Here is a 22,705-nt window from a genome sequence, read left to right on the forward strand (position 1 = left end):
TCATAATTATGTTTATGTAGGCCCTGGGTTTTTCTTAGCAGATAGACTCCCAAATATTTTATAGTGCGGGCAGCTATGTGGTGCAGTGAGTACAGCACCGGCCCTGGAGTCAGGAGGACCCGAGTTCAAATCTGGCCTCAGACACTTGACACATGTACTAGCTGTGTGACCTTGAGCAAGTCACTTAACCCCAATTGCCCTGCCCCCCAAAAAACACCGAATATTTTATAATGTCTACAGTAACTTTGAATGAAATTTCTCTTTCTATCTCTTGCTGTTGAGCTTTGTTAGTAATGTATAGGAATGCCAAGGATTTATGTAGGTTTATTTTATATCCTGCAACTTTGCCAAAGTTGTTTATTATTTCAAGTAGTTTTTTACTTGATTCTCTAGGATTGTCTAAGTAAATCATCATATCATCTGCAAAAAGTGATAATTTAGTTTCTTCTTTGCCTATTCTAATTCCTTCAATTTCTTTTTCTTCTCTTATTGCTACAGCTAACATTTCTAGCACCAAATTGAATAGTAGGAGTGATAATGGACGTTCTTGTTTCACCCCTGATCTTATTGGGAATGCATCTGGCTTATCGCCATTACGAATAATGCTTGTTGATGGTTTTAGGTAGATGCTATTTATAATTTTAAGGAAGGTTCCATTTATTCCTATGCTTTCTAGTGTTTTTAATAGGAATGGGTGTTGTATTTTGTCAAAGGCTTTTTCTGCATCTATTGAGATGATCATATGATTTCTGCTACTTTTGTTGTTGATGTAATCAATTATGCTGATACTTTTCCTAATATTGAACCAGCTTTGCATTCCTGGAATAAATCCTACCTGGTTGTAGTGTATTATTCTAGTGATAAGTTGCTGCAATCTTTTTGCTAATATTTTATTTAAAAATTTTTCATCAATATTCATTAAGGAAATTGGTCTATAATTTTCTTTCTCTGTTTTGACTCTTCCTGGTTTGAGTGTTGGTGTCATATTTGTGTCATAAAAAGAATTTGGTAGGACTCCTTCTTCACCTATTTTCCCAAATAGTCTACAAAGTATTGGAATTAGTTGTTCTTTAAATGTTTGATAGAATTCACATGTAAAACCATCTGGCCCTGGAGATTTTTTCCTAGGGAGTTCATTGATGGCATGCTCAATTTCTTTTTCTGATATGGGGTTATTAAGAAATTTCACTTCCTTCTCTGTTAGCCTGGGCAGTTTATGTTTTTGTAGATATTCATCCATATCTCTAAGGTTGTCAAATTTATGGGCATACAGTTGGGCAAAATAATTCCTAATTATTGTTTTGATTTCCTCTTCATTGGAGGTGAATTTGCCCCCTTCATTTTTGATACTGGTAATTTGATTTTCTTCTTTCTTTTTTTTAATCAAATTGACCAAAGGTTTATCAATTTTATTGGTTTTTTCATAAAACCAGCTCTTTGTTTTATTTATTAATTCAATAGTTTTCTTGATTTCAATTTTATTAATCTATCCTTTGACTTTCAGTATTTGTAATTTGGTATTTAACTGGGGATTTTCAATTTTTTCTTTTTCTAGCTTTTTCAGTTGTGTGCCCAATTCATTGATCTCCTTTTTCTCTATGTTACTCATGTAAGCATTTAGAGATATAAAACTTCCCCTAAGAACTGCTTTTGCTGCATCCCATAAGTTTTGGTATGTTGTCTCATTATTATCATTCTCTTGATTGAAGTTATTATTTGTTTCTATGATTCGTTCTTTGGCCCACTCATTCTTTAGAATTAGATTATTTAGTTTCCAATTAATATTTAGCTTATTTTTCCATGGTTCTTTTTTACAAATAATTTTTATTGCATCGTGATCTGAAAAGGATGCTTTGACTACTTCTGCCTTTCTGCACTGGATTGTGAGGTTTTTATGCCCTAGTACTTGGTCAATTTTTGAGTATGTGCCTTGTACCACTGAGAAAAAAGTATATTGCATTTTATCCCCATTCAGTTTTCTCCAGAGGTCTATCATATCTGCCTTTTCTAAAATTCTGTTTACCTCCTTAACTTCTTTCTTGTTTATTTTGAGGTTAGATTTATCAAGTTCAGAGAGGGGGAGGTTGAGGTCTCCCATTATTATAGTTTTGCTGTCTATTTCTTCCTGTAACTCCCTTAACCTCTCCTCTAAGAATTTGCATGCCATACCACTTGGTGCATATATGTTAAACAATGATGTTGCTTCATTGTTTATGGTGCCTTTTAGCAGGATGTAATGTCCTTCCTTATCTCTTTTAATTAGATTTATCTTTATTTTTGCTTTGTCTGAGATTAGGATTGCTACCCCTACTTTTTTTACTTTAGCTGAAGTGCAATATATTTTACACCAGCCTTTTACCTTTACCCTGTGTGTATCCCCCTGTTTCAAATGTGTTTCTTGTAAACAGCATATTGTAGGATTATGGTTTTTAATCCGTTCTGCTATCCGCTTCCGTTTTATGGGAGAGTTCATCCCATTCGCATTCACTGTTATGATTACTATCTGTGTCTTTTTCTCCATCCTATTTTCCCCCTGTTTATGCTCTTATTTCTCCCTTTCCCCTTCCACTCCTCAACAAAGTTTTGCTTTTGACTGCTGCGTTCCTCAGTTTACCCTCCCTCTTGATTCCCCTCCCTTATCTTACAGTTTTCCACTTGCTACTTCTTCCCTCCCTTCTGACCACCCCCTCCCTTTTTTTCCCCTTTTCCTCTCCTACTGCCTGTAGGACAAGTTAGATTTCTATACTTATCAGGATATGTTGTTCCCTTCTTGAACTAAATCCAATGAGAGTAAAGCTCAAATACTGCTCTTCTTCCTCCCTTCTCTCCCTCTATCATAATGTATTTTTGTGCCTCTTCATTTGATGTAATTTACCCTTTTCTACTACCTCCTTACTTCTTCTCCCAGAACCCTCACTTTGCATCTCTTAATTATATTTTTTATCCTTATATCAGTTATTTCATACAGATATCCACAGACTATATGTATACCTTTCAATTGTCATAACTGTACTATTTTCAAGATTGACATATATATGTACATATATTTGTGTGTGTGTGCATATATATATATATATATATATATGACATACATAAGATGATATAATTCTATATAAAGGTATAAATAATTTGCCCTTATTGATTAGTAAGGTTTGTGGGGGTTTTTCCCCCATTTACCTTTTATGTCTCTCTTGAGTTTTGTATTTGAAGATCAAATTTTCCATTGAGTTCTGGCCTCTTCATCAGGAAGGTCTGGAATTCCCTTATTTTGTTGAATGTCCATCTCCTTGCCTGAAAAATTATGCTCAATTTTGCTGAGTAGTTGATCCTTGGTTGTAGTCTCAGCTCCTTTGCCCTTTGGGATATCATATTCCAATTTCCCCTGTCATTTAATGTAAAGCTGAAAGATCCTGTGTGATCCTGACTATAGTTCCACGATATTTGAATTGTTTCTTTTTGGCTGCTTGCAGTATTTTCTCCTTGACTTTGTAATTCTGAAATTTGGCTATAATATTTCTTGGAGTTTTCAATTTGAGATCTCTTTCAGAGTGTGATTTGTGGATTCTTTCAATGACTATTTTACCCTCTGGTTCTAGGACCTCTGGGCAGTTATCTTTGATAATTTCTTCAAAGATACTGTCAAGGCTCTTTTTTTCATCGTGAATTTCTGGTAGACCAATAATTCTTAAATTGTCTCTCTTGGATCTATTTTCCAGGTCAGTTGTTTTTCCAATCAGATATTTCACATTTTCTTCTATTTTTTCATTCTTTACATTTTGTTTTACTACTTCTTGATGCCTCATAGAGTCATTAGCTTCCACTTGCTCAATTCTAATTTTTAATGAGTTGCTGTCTTCATTTTACTTTTGAGTCTCCTTTTCCAATCGGTTGATTTTACCTCTCAGGGTGTCATTTTCTTTATTTAGATTCTGAATCTCCATAGCCATTTCACCAATCTTATTTTTTAAAGACTTGATTTTGTCAGTGTTTTTTTTCCATTTTTTCCATTTTTTTCTTTTACCTCCCTAATTTGGTTTTTAAAATCCTCCTTTAGCTCTTCCAGTAATGCTTTTTGGGCTTGAGACAAGTTCACATTCCCTTTTGAGGTATCAGATGTGGGTATAGTGTCAGTGCTATCCTCTTCTGAATTGGTATTATGATCATCCCTGTCTCCATAAAAAAGAATCAATGGTCCTCAGTTTTTTCATGTTCTTCATGTTGGTTAGTTTTTTCCTGGCTTTACAGTGGATTTCTGCTTTTGGGGCTCAGGGATCTCTGTCCCAGGTTTCTTGTTCTGGGGATTGTGAGTCTAGTTACTGGCTTTGTGTATTATAGCCTTCAGTTTTCTGAGGTGTGGGGGAAGGGTCTGGCTGCTTGAAGTCTACTTTTCCCCTGGAGCTGCTCTCCCGCACTGCTCTTCAGCAATGGTCTCCAGCTGTTTGTTGTCTGTGCTGGTGTCTGCCACTTCCCCTGGCTGTGCAAAAGTACATCTGGGCTCCTGGTGTTGACCCCTGCTGGCTCTGCCCCCTGGGATTCAGGAACTCCCACTGCTCAGCCACTAAAGCCCCACTTCTGTCTCCTCTTTTCCAGCATTTTTCCTGAGGAATTCTCTGGGTCAGGGAGGGAGGGATTAGAGCCGTTTAGCTGGCCATTATGTCTCCTGGAAGTTCAAGAAAGCGTGTTTCAAACCTATGGGCTGCAAGCCTCAGGAGTAGATGTCTCACAGCCTCTGGCGTTACACTGCTGCCTCTCATTGCTTTTGCCTCTCGTTGCTTTGACAGACTCCCATCCTGTGTTGAGAGACCTGGGGATCTCTGCCAGTTTTGGTGCCCAGCTTTCTCCCAGCCTGGATTGCGGCTGGTTTCCCCAGCTGCTTCCGCTTTGGTGCTGTCTAGTGCAGCTCTGCGTGCCTAGCACTCTCCCAGCCTACAGATCCATCCTGTCAACCTTTCAGACTCTCCTGGCTTGGAAATTTGCCCCACTCAGACTGCCAGCGGCTTCTAACTCTCTCAAATCTGCTCAGATTCACTTCTTTAGAGGTATCTGACAGGATTTGTGAGAGAGCCCCGGTAAGATGCTGCTTTCACACAGCCATCTTGGCTCCGCCCCCTGGATTCTGCATAATTTTAAATGGAATTTCTCTTTCTATCTCTTGCTGCTAGACTTTGTTGGTAATATATAGAAAAACTAACAATTTATGTGGGTTTATTTTATATCTTGCAACTTTGCTGAAGTTAATTATTTCAAGTAGTTTTTAGTTAATTCTCTAGAATTCTCTAAGTATACCATAATATCATCTGCAAAGAGTGATAGTTTTGTTTTCTCATTGCCTGTTCTAATTTCTTTTTCTTTTCTTATTGCTTTAGCTAGTATTTCTAGTACAGTATTGAATAATAATGGTGATAATCGGCATCCTTGCTTCACTCCTGATCTTATTGGAAAGGCTTCTAGCTTATTTCCAGTACAAATAATGCTTGTTGATGGTGTTAGATAGATACTACTTATCATTTTAAGAAAGCTGCATTTATTCCTGTGCTCCCTAGTGTTTCTAATAAGAATGGGTGTTGTATTTTGTCAAAAGCTTTTTCTACATCCATTGAGATAATCTTATGATATATATTGGTTTTGTTATTGACATGATCAATTGGAGTTCATACAGATGGCATGTCATGGAAAAAAAAGACCCCACAGTTCAAAGTTCAGCATGCAAGTCAGAAGCTTTATTTAGATTTTCACTACAATTTATTCATGACAGGGAGAGACACTGGTTGACTGAGTCTGATGATATTTTCTAACAGTTTTCTCTGTCAGCCAATTGAGCTCTGAATACAGGCAATACCTTACCAATGCAAATAGTAATACATTAAAAATCAAGGGCATTTAAACCAGAGCATTATCTATCTGCCAGTTGCCTTAGAAACAGGAGGAGGGCATCTTTTCTGGGAGAAAAAGCAAAGGATTGCTAACCTATTGTTGGCCTTGTGTACAGAAGTGTACAGAAGAGGGCAACTTTGTTTTTCCTCTGTGGTTTATTCTGTAGAAGACCTGGGGTAAAGGTAAATACAAACATGGAAAGATAGATGTAACTGCTTATTTGCACAAAAGTAGAAGCTACTTTAAATATGGAATAACTTATGCCAGGTCATAGACAAAGACTTTTTATCTCTCTGTCTCTATAAATCTACAGGTGAGCCTTGAATGGTTCATCTTGGACTTCATGGCTCATATTCTCCTGCAAAAGGAGTGGGCAGTGCTGGTGAAGGCAACCAAGGACCTGGGACACTTCTTAGAACTGCTCTAGTTGCAGACTGAGGGTTATGAGAAAGATAATGAACTCCTGAATAATATACATCATAGATATCCCTTGATTTGTAGGTTGTGGGCAGCACCTTATAGTAGCTACAGTCAGCTCCACTTCAGCCAAGGGATATCCAACACGTTTCTGAGTGATGACAAGGCCCCATTATCATCCCATGTCCCTTTTGGGGGCCCATCCAATTTACATTATTTTTGGCTCCGTCTCTTTTGTAGATGTCTCTTCCCCTACCCCCTTGAATCCTGAGAACCTGTAGAATCCTGTTATTATTTGTCAAATATTTTTTTCTTCATTAATAAGGTTCAAAGCAAAAAAAAAATTTTTTTAGCCCTTCTCTAAATATATTTAAATTTTGGAGCTTTTAGTTTGCTGAATCTAATGATCAGCTGACATATCACTGGAGGAATTAAAACAATATCCCTAGCATCTCGAGGGCAGGGCCTTTTTTTTTGGTCTTTGTATCTACAATACCTTAGCCTTGGATATAAGCATTTAACACATTTTTAAAATTTTTAATTGCTTAATTTTTTAATTGAATTCTTAGTTCTAAACACTCTCAGCTGTAGATACCCTTATGCCTGGATGCACTTTTCCCAAAACAGGATAGAAGAAACTTAGAATATATGTTTCAGTAAGTAACATGAGATGGAACTTCTTTAATAGCCTGTCACTACAGCTGTCTCTACTGGTTATCATGTGTGTTAGAATGGTTGGGAAGACTAGAACCCAGTCCCCCAAATATCTTTCCCAGGATTACTTTCTCTTGCTCTTCCATATCATACACTTAATATTCTTTTCCACTCCCTCATTCTCTATTTCTTCCAAGTTACCTAATTGAACACCATGAATTGCTAAATACTCAATACCTTCCTCCTCTACCCTGATTTTTTAAGTTTACTCCCCCACAATTCTGTCTTTCTACCTACACTCCTTCATTTACCACACCCAGGCCAATTGCCAACTGTTCTATGTCCCACTACAGCCCGAATGCCTTTAAATGGGCCTAGGGAATAAGTAAGGTGTAGGCACCTTCATTTCCCAACAGTCTTAAGCCCATAATTATTCTTCCTTTGTCAGCATCCTCAGTCTCTGAGACTCACTGCTGTAAAACTCCATCTCTTTAGCCCCAGTGTTCTCCTGATGATGTTATCTAGGTGCAGATTGTAGAAAAATGATTTCCCATTCCAGACCATATCTTTACAGTCCTACAGTGGACAACTTTAACTGTATAAAACCAAAAAGCTTCTGTAAACATAAAATAAATGCATTTAGAGTCAGAAGGAAAATAATTGAGAAAAATCTTAACAGCAAATTGCCAGATAAAGGTCTAATATCCAAAATATATAAAGAATTGGTGCAAATATATAAGAACAAGAACCATTCCTCAAAAGATAAGTGGTTAAAGGATAGGATTGGGCAATTCCCAAATGAAGAAATGCATGATAGCAACAGGAGCAGCTAGGTGGTGCAAGGACTACAGTGCCCAGTCTGAAGTCAGGAAAATTCATATTCTTGAGTTCAAATTTGGCCTCAGACATTTCCTAGCTGTGTGACTCTACACAAATCACTTAATCCTGTTTGTCTCAGTTTTCTCATCTGTAAAATGAGCTGGAGAAGGAAATGGCAAACCAATCTAGTATCTTTGCCAAAAAAAACCCAAATGAGGCCACAGACAGACATGACTGAAACAACTGAACAATAAATTGTATCACCAGCCCTATGAGAGAAATGCAAATTAAAACAACTCTGAGATTCTATTTCACACCCATCAGTTGGGCAAAGATGGAAGCATAAGAAATTAGCCATTTTTGGAGGTATTGTGGGAGGACAGACACACTAATAACCTGTTGTTGGATCTGTGAATTGGCTGAACCTTTCTGGAAAGTAATTTGTATACCCCCAAATTCACTCAACTATACATACCCTTTGAACTAGTAATAATACTATTTCAAGCATGATGGACAGAGGGAAGGAGCACAAATGTACAAGAATATTTATAGCAGCATTTTTTGTTATGGCAAAGAAGCAGAAACAAAACAGGTGTCCATTAATTAGGTAATGGCTGAACAAATTGTGGTATATGAATGTTTTGGAATGTTATTATGCCATAAGAAATTATGAATATGATAGATTAAGAGAAATATGGAAAGATTTGTAAAAACTAATAATAAAGTGAAATGAGCAAAACCAGGAGAACAATTTATATATTGACTTCAGTAATAAGGTGAGGTGTAAACAACTTTGATTTCAGAACTCTAACCAAAGCAGTAGCCAATCACAGCTTCTAAAGGCTGGTGAGGAAACATACCTCCAGCCTCTTGGCTGAGAAGTGATGAGCTAGAGGCATGGAATGAGATGTGAATTCTCTGATATGACCACTGTGGTAGCTTGTTTTATTTTTCTATACACAGTTGTAACAAAAGAGGGATTCTATTTGGTGAGAAGAAGCTACTTAATAGACATGAAAAAAGAGTGATGGAAATGAAAAACAAGAGCATCAATAAGATTTTTTTAACACACAGAAGAGAGCATTCCAGAAATGTGGAAGGGAATATAGAAATTTTGTTAATTGCCTTGTTAAGTTATATCTATGTAGATAACTTTTTAAAAACTATATAACTTTTTAAAAACTATGTAACTTTTTAAAAACTATGTAACAGAATATCATGTTTTTATACAATTCTCTTTGCTGTTCTTACTATTGTTTGTTCTTTTGAACTGTTTGTGTTTATTATGATTATTAAATTCACAATGAAAAAATGTAAAGGTCCTGGTGACAATGGAGAAAGTGAAATCATCTCACAATTAATTGTGGTAATATAAATCCAACTTCTGGTATAGGGATTTGAGTAATTTCCAATTAGCTTTTTTTTTCTCTTTTAATCATAATGAGTAAAAGGGAGGACTCACATCAATGAGATTACAGATCTGTCAAAGTACTGAAGTAACTATATTTAAATATCCCTTGGTCAAAGTAACATAATCCATCAATCTTATTTAGAAAATACAATTAAACATTTTTGAATCCTCTCTCCAGTTCCTAGCCTTATATAAATACACATGTCTATTATATACATTCTTAAAATTTACATAGTTTAGTATTAATGTTTGATTATAAAATTTTGAATTAGAAAGAAGCAACTTATGGTACCAGTACTCCTGAATAACACAAAGGCAAATGTTAGCACACTACAACTTTGTGCCATCTTTTCATTTTTTTTCCTTATACTTTCTTTGTGTCCTTGCAGAACTCTCATTTTCTAAAGACTAGTTTTTTAACCTAGAAAAAGTTCTTTTCTCAAAGAACTGCAATGTAAAACTGTGCTGTGGATTAGGTTAAATGAATAAGCTATTGGATAAGAGATTTTGGGAAGATTTTATATATAGTTTAAAAAGCAGTACTCGTGGTTCGACAGGAGAAGTAATACGATCCTAGGGCACTAGGCAGAGCCTCTACAGGAAGGTACTCTAGAGACTTCCACAGTCTGGGTTTCCTATTTCAGCTTAGGATTTTGCCATTAGAAGATAGAGTATCATCTTTCAACAAAGATAGCAAAACACTAAAAAGTGCACTAGTCTTCCATTCCACCCTCACCTTTTTTCCTTTTTTTTTTTTTAAGTTTTGGATGTAACCTGTGGCTGTGTTTGGATATAACTATGTTTATTCCTATGGGCCAGGTTTAATTTGAAAGACTTTTAAATGACGACATTATGGCTCGTTTAGCTCCAATCTAGAAATATTCTTGGGCATATCTGAATTAGTCTATTTTTAAGTCTCCCCTACAGGTGCTCAGTTTTCCTATAAAAATCAAGCTAACAAGGAATATAACATACAGGGTGTTCCTAAAGTCTGGACACATAGGCAAAAATGCATATTTTCAAGAAATGAAATGAATGAAATTTTCAACATTTTATTTAATTGAAATATTAACAAATAACATCTTCAATATGATTTCTATCATTTGTGATGCAAAGGTTGAGAAGCTTTTCAAGATTCACGTGAACTCAATGCAATAACTCCACATTGCCGTCAGTTTTAGTGCATTCACTCTTTACGTGTTCAATGAAGTGTGTTGCATCTGTGATTTTTATTGAGTACACCTTCTCCTTTATCATATCCCAGAAAAAGAAGACAAGGGGGCTAAGGTCTGTTAATATTCCAAATATTTCAAAATGTCCATTTTTGCCTAAGTGCCCAGACTTTAGGGACACCCTATAGAACATGTTTTTATTAACATATATGGAAAGAACAGGGTAGGGTCTAATAGGGGAAGGGAGAAAGAATAAATATTTAAATTAGCACCTACTATGTGCCAGGCACTGTGCTAAACTCTGTATACATATTGTTTCAACCCTGCAAGGTAGATGCTATAATTATCCCCATTTTGTAGTTGAGGAAACTGAGGCAGACGGGAGATAAGTGATTTGGCAGGGTCACATAGTTAATCTAATAAAAGCCTGAGGTGGAATTTAAGCTCAGCTTTTCCAGACTCCAGGCCCAGCTCTCTATTCGTTGCATCATCTGGCTTCTCTAATATTTTAGCCTCTTTCACAATGTAATCTTTTAATTTCATATTCGATTCAATATTCAACCCTTCCTTTCTCCCTCCAGAAGGCTTACAATCCCCATCTCCTCCCAAATCTCACAGGACTAATAGGGACAGTCCCAGTAAAATGAGTGAATTTGAGAACCTCAATGAAAGGTACCATCTGAAAAGTCTCCTTGCCCACTTCTCTCAATGGCTTTGACTTACTCCTTTGCTCTCATGTCTGCACTTCTCCTCTGTGTTTCATTTTAGTTCTTAATGTAATCATTTCAGCTGCAATAATTCCTGGCTTGGCTCAGGAATCTTTGCCAGGCAAAAATATTTCTATTACTGCTTCCTGTTCCTTTCATTGCCATAATATGGAAACTCCCCAGCCCTTTCTATGGCTTTTTCTTTCAGCAGGCCACATTGACAACCTATTTGTGCCCTAGAATTTTCATGCATGAGAGGGGTCTAAGGGCTGAATTTGTTTAGAAGTGCTTAGATTTTGCCAGCAAGAATTTTCTCAATGTGTATTTGCTATGTGTACTTGTAGACCATGATAGTTAAAAGGGATTTAAACATTGTCTAGTCCAATTCCCTCATTTTTATGAAGGAGGAAAATGACTTGTCTTCTGACTCCAAGTCTATTGTACCTCAGCACTTTGCCTAATCAGGTAAAATGAAACTACTAATCATTTGTTGTTAAAATTAATTTATATTTTTGTTTTTCAGTTAAAACCACTTCAGAAGTTGATTCAGCCATCCATGTTTATGCATATTCCCCCACCTGTAGAAAGAACAGACCCTCTAGCGTAAGTGCTTTTGAAAAATTTTTATTCATTAATAAATGAAAAAACTATTTTCAAGATGGCTTCAAGAATCCCAATAATTTTATAAGTATTTATTAGATGCCCTTATATGCCAACTTATATTGAAATGTCAGTAGTAAAACAAAGTGAATTAATAGCTAGTGTTTATATAGCACTTTTAGATTTGCATAGCACTTTATATTATATTTATATTATCTCATTTGAGAATTCAAAGAAAATTGAATATGAAGTTTGAAAACATTTAGTATATCACATTGTTGAACAATAAGAAACAGAGGAAATCAGGGACAAGGAATTCAGGTCTAGAGTGACTCAAAAGGATATTTAGAAGTGAAAGGAGGCACATATTTCAGGGAGAGAAGTGAACTTGATCTGAAAAAAAGAGAAGATATAAATAATATTTGGTTTGAAACATTAAAGATACAAGCATGAGGGAAGAGAAATTAGGAACAAAAAATACATAAGGATTGAAGAAAAGTTAGTTATACTAGAAAGCTTTTCATTTCAAAACCATACACCTAAAATAGAAATGAACAAGCAGCATAATACCTTAAGTGCACAAGCAAGGGCTTAAAAATAGGAGATTGATTTGATGTATAAATATAAAAATATGGTCCTCCTTGAAATTTGTGGATGTTGGATTGGGGAAGTGGGATTTTTATGGGAATTATCTTACTTTCCATATTTTTAAAAAAAAAATAAAGATTTAAAATAGTAAAACTTCTCCTGCTTGTAGCTGCCAGTGCTGAGGGCTAGAACTTAGGTAGGAGGGAAACTTAGTTACTCTTTTTTACTGACAAAAGATATAGAAACCTTTTCCTGCTAGTCATTTTCTGTTGGTCCAAAGCAAAGCAATAGCAGTGAATTACCTCTTTTTTCACAAAGCAATTCAGGCCTTTTATCTCCTTTGCTGTGGCTGTTTTCCCTGAGCTTTCTTTCTTGCAAATAGAAGAGAACTCTGGAGAATTGAGGGATTTAATTCCCTTTAAAATCATAGTCCTTCCTGTTCTAACCTTATTCACTGCTAATCTAGGGACAGATAAAGGCACTGGCAAGAGAAGAGAGGTAAGGAGGAGATGAGGAGGATTGGCTTTAGAATGTGCACATTTGCAGAAGACATATTTTAGATATTTAACTGTATTTCTACTTTGTAGAAATGTTATCGCACCGCAACTAATAGAATATCCAGCATTCCTATCACCAGACTTGAATGTTACTGTTGGGACTCAACAAAAACAGACTCAATCATCATCCCCCGTAAGACTTGAAAAACTTCAGCAACAACCTCGTGACAGGCAAGAAACAATCCCCCCTTTTTTAATCTACATATTTGTCTTGTACAAAAATTTATCTGCCTCCAAGATATGAAATTCCAGGAACAATCATCTTCTGATATTTAATTTGCTCTGATTTTTGCCAAATCAGTCAGTGACTGGTGATGTTAGAGGGATAGTGGTGTGATGGAATCCAAAGAGCACTGGACTAAGAGTCAGTATACTTGGTTTCTAGTCCTAATTCTGCCACTGACTGACCGTGTGATTTTGGGAAAGTAATTCATTTTATAAAATGAGAGGACTGGATTAAGATCATCACTAAAGTCCTTTCCCATTCTTACATTCTATGAATATATGTTCCTGGAGACAAAAAATACTATTGGGATAAGAAAAGATAAAAGACCAGGTAACAAGTAGGAAATAAGAAAATATAAAACTTTGCCAATGGAATAGAAGACACGGGACTACCCAGCTGTTGCTATTATAGCCAAAAGGCTTGGGATTGGTTATATCTTACAGTGACAGATAAAAAATTGAGAGATGGGTGTCACAATGAAAAGTGTCCTAAGTCCATAGGTCTATAGCAATTTAAGGTTACACAAAGCTAGTGAGTTACAAGAACTAGCTTATCCCAACTCCCTTCACTACTTAGTTACCAGTAAGTTAGATACACTTACTTCAACTTCAGTTAGTATAATGAAGCAGTTTTCCCCTTGGTCCCTGCCTCCATTAATTTCTTTTAAAGAAAATAACTTAAAGGAAATGGAATAAATACTCTTAGGCTGAGTTCCCAGGACTGGTCTTATTTTAGTGAAGCATTCTTATCATATAGGATCAGCAGTCAGATGTACTTCTATTTTAGAATCTTCTGATTAAAAAAAATATGACTTTACTATATCATTTTGAAATGGGTAGTATAACAAGGTTTTCACACAAGCTTCCTTTACAAATGCTATATAATACAGAAAGAAAAGAGATAAAAGGTCTTTTTTTTAAAAGATAAAATCAAAACAAAAGAGAAAAATCCTTCTATGAAGTTTTAGCAAGATGACTGAGTGGTCATAACTGCACCCAGGACTCAATCCCTTCAGAAAGTCATAAATATGCCTAATGAAATAAAAGAACAGCTACCAAAAGTAGAGGGGAAAGGAAAGAAACCTTTATAGAAAATAGTATTTATAGGGTAAATGAAAGTGGTGAAGTCCAGCCCTCGAAAGGAAAAAACATACAACTAGAATCCTACGAGAAAAAAATAAACTAACACTAAAAACATTCAGAATTGTTTTAAAAAACGTCAATGACTGATAAAGGAAAATCTAGCATCTATAAAAATATAAGGCATAGGCAATGACACAAAAAGACAAAATGAGACTTGACAGCTTTGAACATTTGGTGGAAAATCTTTATAAATCAGTAGATTCTCTGCGGAATGGAATGTTTCATGTGAAGACAAAAATACAGAAATGGCAGACTATTTGGGAAAATAGGTGAAGAAGGAGTCCTACCAAATTCTTTTTATGACACAAATATGGTACTAATACCCAAACCAGGTAGAGTCAAAACAGAGAAAGAAAATTATAGACCAATTTCTCTAATGAATATTGATGCAAAAATTTTAAATAAAATATTAGCAAAAAGATTGCAGCAACTCATTACGAGAATAATACACTATGACCAGGTAGGATTTATTCCAGGAATGCAAGGCTGGTTCAATATTAGGAAAACTATTAGCATAATTGACCATATCAACAACAAAACTAGCAGAAACCATATGATCATCTCAATAGACGCAGAAAAAGCCTTTGACAAAGTACAACACCCATTCCTATTAAAAACACTAGAAAGCATAGGAATAAGTGGAACCTTCCTCAAAATTATAAATAGCATCTACCTAAAATCATCGACAAGCATTATTTGTCATGGGGATAAGCTAGATGCATTCCCAATAAGATCAGGGGTGAAACAAGGATGTCCATTATCACCCCTATTATTCAATTTGGTACTAGAAACGTTAGCTGTAGCAATAAGAAAAGAAAAGGAAATTGAAGGGATTAGAATAGGAAAAGAAGAAACTAAATTATCACTTTTTGCAGATGATATGATGATTTATCTAGAGAATCCTAGAGAATCAAGTAAAAAACTACTTGAAATAATAAACAACTTTAGCAAAGTTGCAGGATATAAAATAAACCCACATAAATCCTCAGTATTCCTATACATTACTGACAAAGCCCAACAGCAAGAGATAGAAAGAGAAATTCCATTCAAAGTTATTGATGGCACTATAAAATATTTGGGAGTCTATTTGCCAAGACAAACCCAGGGCCTACATGAACATAACTATGAAACACTTTTCACACGAATAAAATCAGATCTAAATAAATGGAAAAATATCAGTTGCTCATGGTTAGGCTGAGCTAATATAATAAAAATGACAATTTTACCTAAATTAATCTATCTATTCAGTGCCACACCAATCGGACTACCAAAAAATTACTTTACTGAGCTGGACAAAATAATAACAAAATTCATTTGGAAAAACAAGAGGTCTAGAGTATCTAGGGTATTAATGAAAAGACATGCTAGAGAAGGTGGCCTAGCCACACCAGATATTAAACTGTACTACAGAGCAGCAGTCATCAAAACTGCCTGGTACTGGTTAAGAAACAGGGGTGTGGATCAGTGGAATAGGATAGGTACACAGGTAGGAGAAATCAACAAGTTTAGCAATCTACTCTTTGATAAACCCAAAGAGGCCAGCTTCTGGGCTAATAATTCACTATTTCACAAAAACTGTTGGGAAAATTGGAAAATGGTAGGGCAGAAACTGGGCATAGACCAATATCTTACACCATATACCAAAATAAAGTCAAAATGGGTTCATGATTTAGGAGCAAAAGCTGATACTATAAGTAATTTGGGAAAGCAAGGAATAGTTTACTTATCAGATTTATGGAAAAGTAAAGAATTCATGACCCAACAAGAGATAGAGAGCATTACAAAATGCAAAATAGATAATTTTGATTATGTCAAATTGAAATGTTTTTGTACAAAAAAAGCCAATGCAACAAGAATTAGGAGGGAAGCAGAAAATTGGGAGAAAATCTTTGCAACTAGTATCTCTCATAAAGGCCTCATTTCTAAAATATACAGGGAACTAGGCCAAATATATAGGAATACAAGCCATTCCCCAATTGAGAAATGGTCAAAGGATATGAACAAGCAGTTTTCAGAGGAAGAAATTAAAGCTATCTGTAGGCATATGAAAAAATGCTCTGGATCACTACTGATTAGAGAAATGCAAATCAAAACAACTCTTAGATACCACATCTCTCCTGTCAGATTGGCTAAAATAACAAAACAGGAAAATGATAAATGCTGGAAAAGATGTGGGGAAATTGGAACATTGTTGCATTGCTGGTGGAGTTGTGAGCTGATCCAGCCATTTTGGAGAGCAGTTTGGAACTATGCCCAAAGGGCTATAGATATGTTCATACCCTTTGACCCAGCAATACCACTTCTAGGGTTGTATCCCAAAGAAATCACACAAGCGGGAAAAGGACCCATATGTACAAGGATATTTATAGCAGCTCTTTTTGTGGTAGCCAAGAATTGGAAATCAAAGGGATGCCCATCAGTTGGGGAATGGCTGAACAAGCTGTGGTATATGAAGGTGATGGAATACTATTGTGCCATAAGAAATGGGGATGATGCAGATTTCGTAACAACCTGGAAAAACCTACACAACATAATGCTGAGTGAGCGGAGCAGAGCCAGGAGAACGTTGTGCATAGCCACAGATATATGGATCCCGTGAGGACCAACCCTGACATACTGCGCTCTTCTCAGCAACCTAAGGGGCAAGGACAACTCCAGGGGACTCAAGATGGAGAATGCTGTCTTCATCCAGAGAAAGAACTGAGAAGTTTGAATACAGATCGAGGCGCACTACATGCTCACCTTTTTTGCTTCTCTCTTGTTTTTGTTTTTGGGTTGTTTTTTTTTTTTTGGTTCTGTCTCTTCTTTCTCATGATTCATTCCATTGGTCAAAATTCTTCTCCACAACTTGACTAGTGCATAAATTAATTCAATGCAAAGTTATACATGACAGTTATATGAGATTCCATGCCGTCTTGGGAAGGGAGGGGGGAGGGAGGGGAGAAAATCTGGAACTCAAAACTATGTAGAACCATATGTGGTAAACTAAAAATAAATAAAGAAATTATAAAAAAAAAAAAGAAATTCAAGGGAAACTTATAGAGTCCCAAGATGCTCAAAACAGGGTATGTGAGAAAAAGGGAAAGACTTGTTCTCAACTTTTAAAGATGAATGAATGGGCAGCTCTCTCTCCCTGGCTCAGTCTTCAGTCCTCTTTGGCAGAGTTTTCCCTTTCACAGTTATCAAAGGACCAACCAGGAATTTCTAGTCATGTATATCCTTTATCAAGAGGTTAATGCATATATCTAATACCATGAAGCCAGAACATGTGTTTCATAGGTTCACACCTCTTACATTAATAAGTATCAATTTCTTTATTTATTTGTTATTTATTACTGTAGCTGCTCTTTCAGCACCTGGCTTAGGGAGAGAAAGAGTTGTCTTACTGTTCTGGTATTTGTATGTTACTTTGGTTGTCAACATTATGTTATTTAGCTTTTGAGTTTTATGTTTTATAGAAGTGCACAATTAATTTAACTCTATTGGACTGCACAGAGGATGCTGGATTTAGTGTCAGAGGAGCTGGGTTCAAATGCCAGTTCTGCCTCTATTCCACTTGTGTGATCTTGGGCAAATCATTTCACTTTTGTTTCCTCATCTGTTAAAGAAGGAGGCTGGATTAGATACCATCCAAGGTTTCTTCCCTGTGCCTTCACATGGTCTCGTAGATGAGATGGGATGGGAGAATGCAGTGAGGTCTATTCAGTTCCCTCTCCACCACAAAGAGATCAGATTTAATTTATTTAAGGCCTTCCCTGAAAAGAGAGCATGAGCAGTAAACAACAATATAGAAATAGGCCCTGTAGATGAGTCATCTATGTAAAAAAAATACAGAAATGGCAGAATATTTGTTGGTTATTGTCCTTTGTACTCAAAGAGAACCAAAATGACATCACTAGGTTGTGATCAGTGTACAGTGTCCAACTGTGACTGATCAGACCCATACAAGCTTAGAAGGTTCTACCATGGGTTAGGCACAAATAGTCCATTTGAACATTTGGAATGGAGATTTCTCTAAATTTGTACATCTCAAGTTCCTTTTGAGCTACTGCAATTCCACTTTGCTCATAGAGCACAGTGCCTTCTTTCATGTTTGCGCACCATGCTGGGCAGTTTTATGCCAGTATGTCTCATAATGGCAGAACAAATAGCATAACAAATTTAAATGACATAACGAGAATAAATTAGGATTCCTGTTATCAAAACAATAGAGCTTGATAAGAAAACCCGAAAGTTTAATTGGCATCTAAACAGCATGAGGAAATAAAAGATCGGAATACCATATCCAAGAAAGGTATACAAGAAAATTGTTCAGAAGTATTGGAAACAAAGGGTAGAATCTGTAGAACACCATCATGCCAAGTTTACCTGAACCAGAGAAGTATTTACCAAATTCCAAAACTACATTATCAAAGAGACAATTTTCTAATTAGGCGGAATAAGAAAATAACATAGCAAAGAGTATCAGTTTGAAGAGTATAGCATCGCTCAATTAGAACATGGGATATTTTGAAAAGCAAAAGAAAGTAACTACCCAAATTTGCCTCTTCTGCAAAAACTGAACAAACTCCTTCATGAGAAAAGATGTTTCTTCCTTAATACCATCAGAGACTTTCGTTCTTTCCTTCAGAAACAAAAACAAACATCAAAAGAGAACTAGACATGGCCTTTGACCACAAGTTGACCATGAGGTAGACTCTTAAGGTAAAAAAGAGTATTTAAATCGAAAGAATAATAAGTGATGACTAAATGTTTATGTTTTGGAAGATTTGAACATGTACAGACAGCTGGCTAATATGGCATCTCCGTATGGACAATGCTAGGGTGCTGCTTTTAGAAAAAATGTGATGTCATATGAGGGAAGCACCAGATGTGAACAATGCTTTTAGATTTACCATGCAGGCATTTTAAAAGACTTGCTAACTTCCACTATGGTCTCTGCTTCCTTCAATCCAATACCTTTTGGTGACTCCTTTGCTCATGATGAGTACTGAAGGCGTGTAGTCTCCAGTCTTGGTAGCTGGATGAGGAGATGAAGCCATGGGAAGCCAGGAGTAAGAGTCTATACCAGGTTAATCATCCGGCCCAGAAATGGCATGGTGTATGGTTTGTTCTTCGTTCTCAAAGAGGACCGTGATATCAGGAAGATGATGCCATAACTTGCAAGCGAATTGGATTTAAGTGAAGGAGGCTTGCAAAGTCACCAGCCTCACCTTCTCCTCTGGAGCCATCTGGGTCCAGTGGCCAGATATAGATCAGGACAACTGGGGGATGGCCCAGCAGCACAGCAATAATGCTCTAGGGAGCAAGGAGTCTTATGAAGCAGCCTTTGGAACTCTAGCCCAGCAGAAGGATTCAGCCACCAGTCGTACTGCATCTGGATATGAACTTGGAAGAACTAGTGCCCTGTCCTATGTGTGCCAAGTTTTGAGCATAGTTTCTCCCCAACTACCCAAGAATAAAGCAGAGTAGGGAAGAATTAGGGGAAAAGTTTGTACATTTGAACAAATAACTGTCTGTTACCTATGAAGTAAATTTATTTTTGTTCAATTATTTTCACTTGTGTCTGACTCTTTGTGAACCCATTTGGGGTTTTCTTGGCAAAGATACTGGAGTGGCTTGCCATTTCCTTATCTCCAGCTCATTTTAAAGATGAGGAAACTGAGGCAAACAGAGTTAAAGACTTGCCCAGGGTCACACAGCTAGGAGGCCACATTTGAACTCGGGTCTTCTTGACTCCAGGCCTGACATTCTATCCACTGTGCCACCCACCTACCCCTGTAAAGTAAATGTCTCTTTGTAAAAACCAAATGATGTTAAGTGGTTAAATGGAACTACGGGGCTAGTGCATGGGCCCCTAAATATGATTGGCGAGGGTGAGGGGTGGGGAAGAAACAGTTTTCTCTAGTTGAAGGCAAAGAAAATTTACTCCCTCCATGACCTTATTGGGTTGTCTGATAATCCTCAATGGAATGTGTAACAGACCTGGCCCTGAGAATCTGGTCAGAGTCAACCATGTTACCCTTAGATGCTGTGAGGAAGAACATGGCTGTTGTTTGTCTCTCCTCATCTGAGGGGCAATCTGGGAGGACAAAAGATAAAGCATTGAGGAAGGAAACACAGTCCTTAGTGTTCTCTTCTTCTTTAGTTTCCATTCTAGTATCTATTTTTGTGTGTTATATGTCAATGCAAGCTTATTAAGGGAAAAGACTATTTTGGTGGCATTCCCACAGCTAAGGAACAGTGTTTTGCATATGCAGTAAGTGCTTAATAAATGTTTGTTTATTTTAATTGAATTACTGCTAGTTCCCAATCTGGTTGAATAATGAATTCCATGCAGTGGTTGCTAAATTATTTGAATTCCCATCAGCTTTGCACTATTCAAAATCATAAGTATATGTAAAATATGGTAATTGACTCCAACTCAAAGGAAATGTACACTGAACATATTAATATAACATCAGAAGGTAAGAAAAAAAATTACTACAATGTAACAGAGTAGTTACAGAAAGCAACAATTAAAAAATTACTGACTATCCTACCTAAAGTTAATCCTGCACTGAACTGCATGACAAAAACACCATTATTGCTATTTAAAATATTTTGATGGCATAGACTGAACTGTTCTCTGTTTCTTTAAATTTTTATACTCACACTGGTATTTGCAATTATCCACATCTCGCTGAATTAGCATGGTCATATTCTCACACAGTGAATTAAGTAGAGTGGGATGACCTTGGGCATTATCTAAAACTATTAGTGCTTTAAAAGACATTGTTGTCCTTGCCATATTTTTCAATGGCTGACTAAACTAACCATTTATTGAAAACAGTATTAGTTACTCGTGCTTTCTCATTTGACCACCAAAGAACTGGTAGTAATTGCCACTCAGACTGGAACTGGTCTCTAACCTGTGGGTGGCTGGAGCCAAACAAAGCAAGCTAGAGACAGAAGAGTCAAGAATCAAATAGGTTTAATTTCAGAGTGAGGAAAGAACGGCTCGTAAGCAAAGATACATATGCTGGAGCCCTGTCCCTAATAGGGGGCAAAGGCAGTGTGGGGATATCTCAGTACTTATACAGTGGCTGCACAGTAAGCTGTAGCCTTGATCATGAAGGGTAACAGCAACAGTGTGACAAGTTTGATTCATAGCAGGACTTCATGACTGGAATATGGATACTACAGGTGCTTGTCCAAGCTCAGAGACCACCTGATGCTGGTGAGAAACAATTCTGGGATTTTACTGGAGCTGAGATCGTCCAGACGTTGAGTGCAGAGGATTGTTGTTTTGCCAAGCTCAGGGCACAGCTTTCTTGCTGGGTCTTAGCTCTGGAAAAATAGGGTGTCTCCTAATATCTTGACATTTCCCCCTTTTAGCCAAAGGGGGGTGTTGCTAAAAGAACCCCTACTCTTAGAGAGGCAGGTATAAGCCAAGATGCCAGGAGAGGCCAGGAGAGGCCAGTTGCGCCAGGACAAGATGGTGCCCAGGGGGTTAGTTCCTTGAGGGGACCTCCTGAGGAAGTATGGAGAAAAGAGAGGGGGGCCAAAGATGTAGGGGAGAAAATGACAACACACACTTGAATCAGGGCCTAGGTGGTTGGATATATAACAAAAGGGAAGAGAAAAAAAAAAACTAGGACAATATACTCAACCCTCATCTGGAATCTTGGACAACTGTCTCATCTGGATGTTGACTGTTTCTGGGTCCAGACTAAATGAACCTTGAGGTCCCTGGAGGGTTCTACCATCCACTCAGGAACACGGGCTTTCTTCAAATGATCCAAGTTTGGCAGCTGTGGGAGTGGTCAGAAGGATCTGGTAGGGGTCCTTAGAGAAAATTCCTTATATCAATCTTTGAATCTGAGTTTCTGGTCAGCATAACATAGGTCCTTAGTTGAGAGTCTCTAAACGACACATAGAGATGATCCACTTTCCTAGCCACACAGGGCGTGGTTTAAACAATGCATATAATTGCATAATTATATTAAGTCAGGTATAGCTCAAACTACTTAGAGGTCTCACAACGGACTAGTTTTGAGAAGGGGATTCCACCAATGTAACCAAGAAAACTTAAACATAGACATCTTAAAACAAAAGATCAAAGCAATGCGGTGGTTATCATCAATATTAATTAACATCAAGTCTTCTTGTATCCTAGTAAACCATTCTCAATATACGTTTAATTAGCACATTTTGTGTCCCCGATGACTCATGTAATTAACTGGTACCTGGATATGTTTTCTTGGACAATAAGCTCTGTTTTCAGGACAGTTTTAAAGGGGACCCTGCTTCTCTGGCTCCACATCTAGAGGTTGGTAGGTAATTCTGCTAGTTATAAGATTTAATACAATTTAGTACAATCACTTAAATTTGGTTCTCCAATATTGAAATTTCAGAGAATTTCAGTTTATATAACTAAATTTTGTAAATCTTGTACCTGTTATAAGAATCTTTTAAAAAAATTATGAGCTACTTTTCTGTGACTTGGCCAGCACCAGATAGTTTTGATAATTACTGCCTTATAATTTAAGATCTGAT

The 22,705-nt window shown here is 36.7% G+C and overlaps 1 protein-coding gene across 1 annotated transcript in view; it reads left to right on the plus strand.

Moving 5' to 3' along the window:
- The window catches only part of C2CD6 (C2 calcium dependent domain containing 6), a 121,367-nt gene that overhangs the window by 50,427 nt on the left and 48,235 nt on the right, over positions 1 to 22,705 (plus strand). Inside the window, exons 8-9 of the mRNA XM_036756414.1 lie at positions 11,578 to 11,657; positions 12,830 to 12,970. Of these exons, the coding sequence (XP_036612309.1) occupies positions 11,578 to 11,657; positions 12,830 to 12,970 (221 nt within the window). The remainder of the gene's footprint in view (positions 1 to 11,577; positions 11,658 to 12,829; positions 12,971 to 22,705) is intronic.

This window comes from Trichosurus vulpecula, chromosome 4, assembly GCF_011100635.1.
Source record: "Trichosurus vulpecula isolate mTriVul1 chromosome 4, mTriVul1.pri, whole genome shotgun sequence".
Lineage (NCBI taxonomy): Eukaryota > Metazoa > Chordata > Mammalia > Diprotodontia > Phalangeridae > Trichosurus > Trichosurus vulpecula.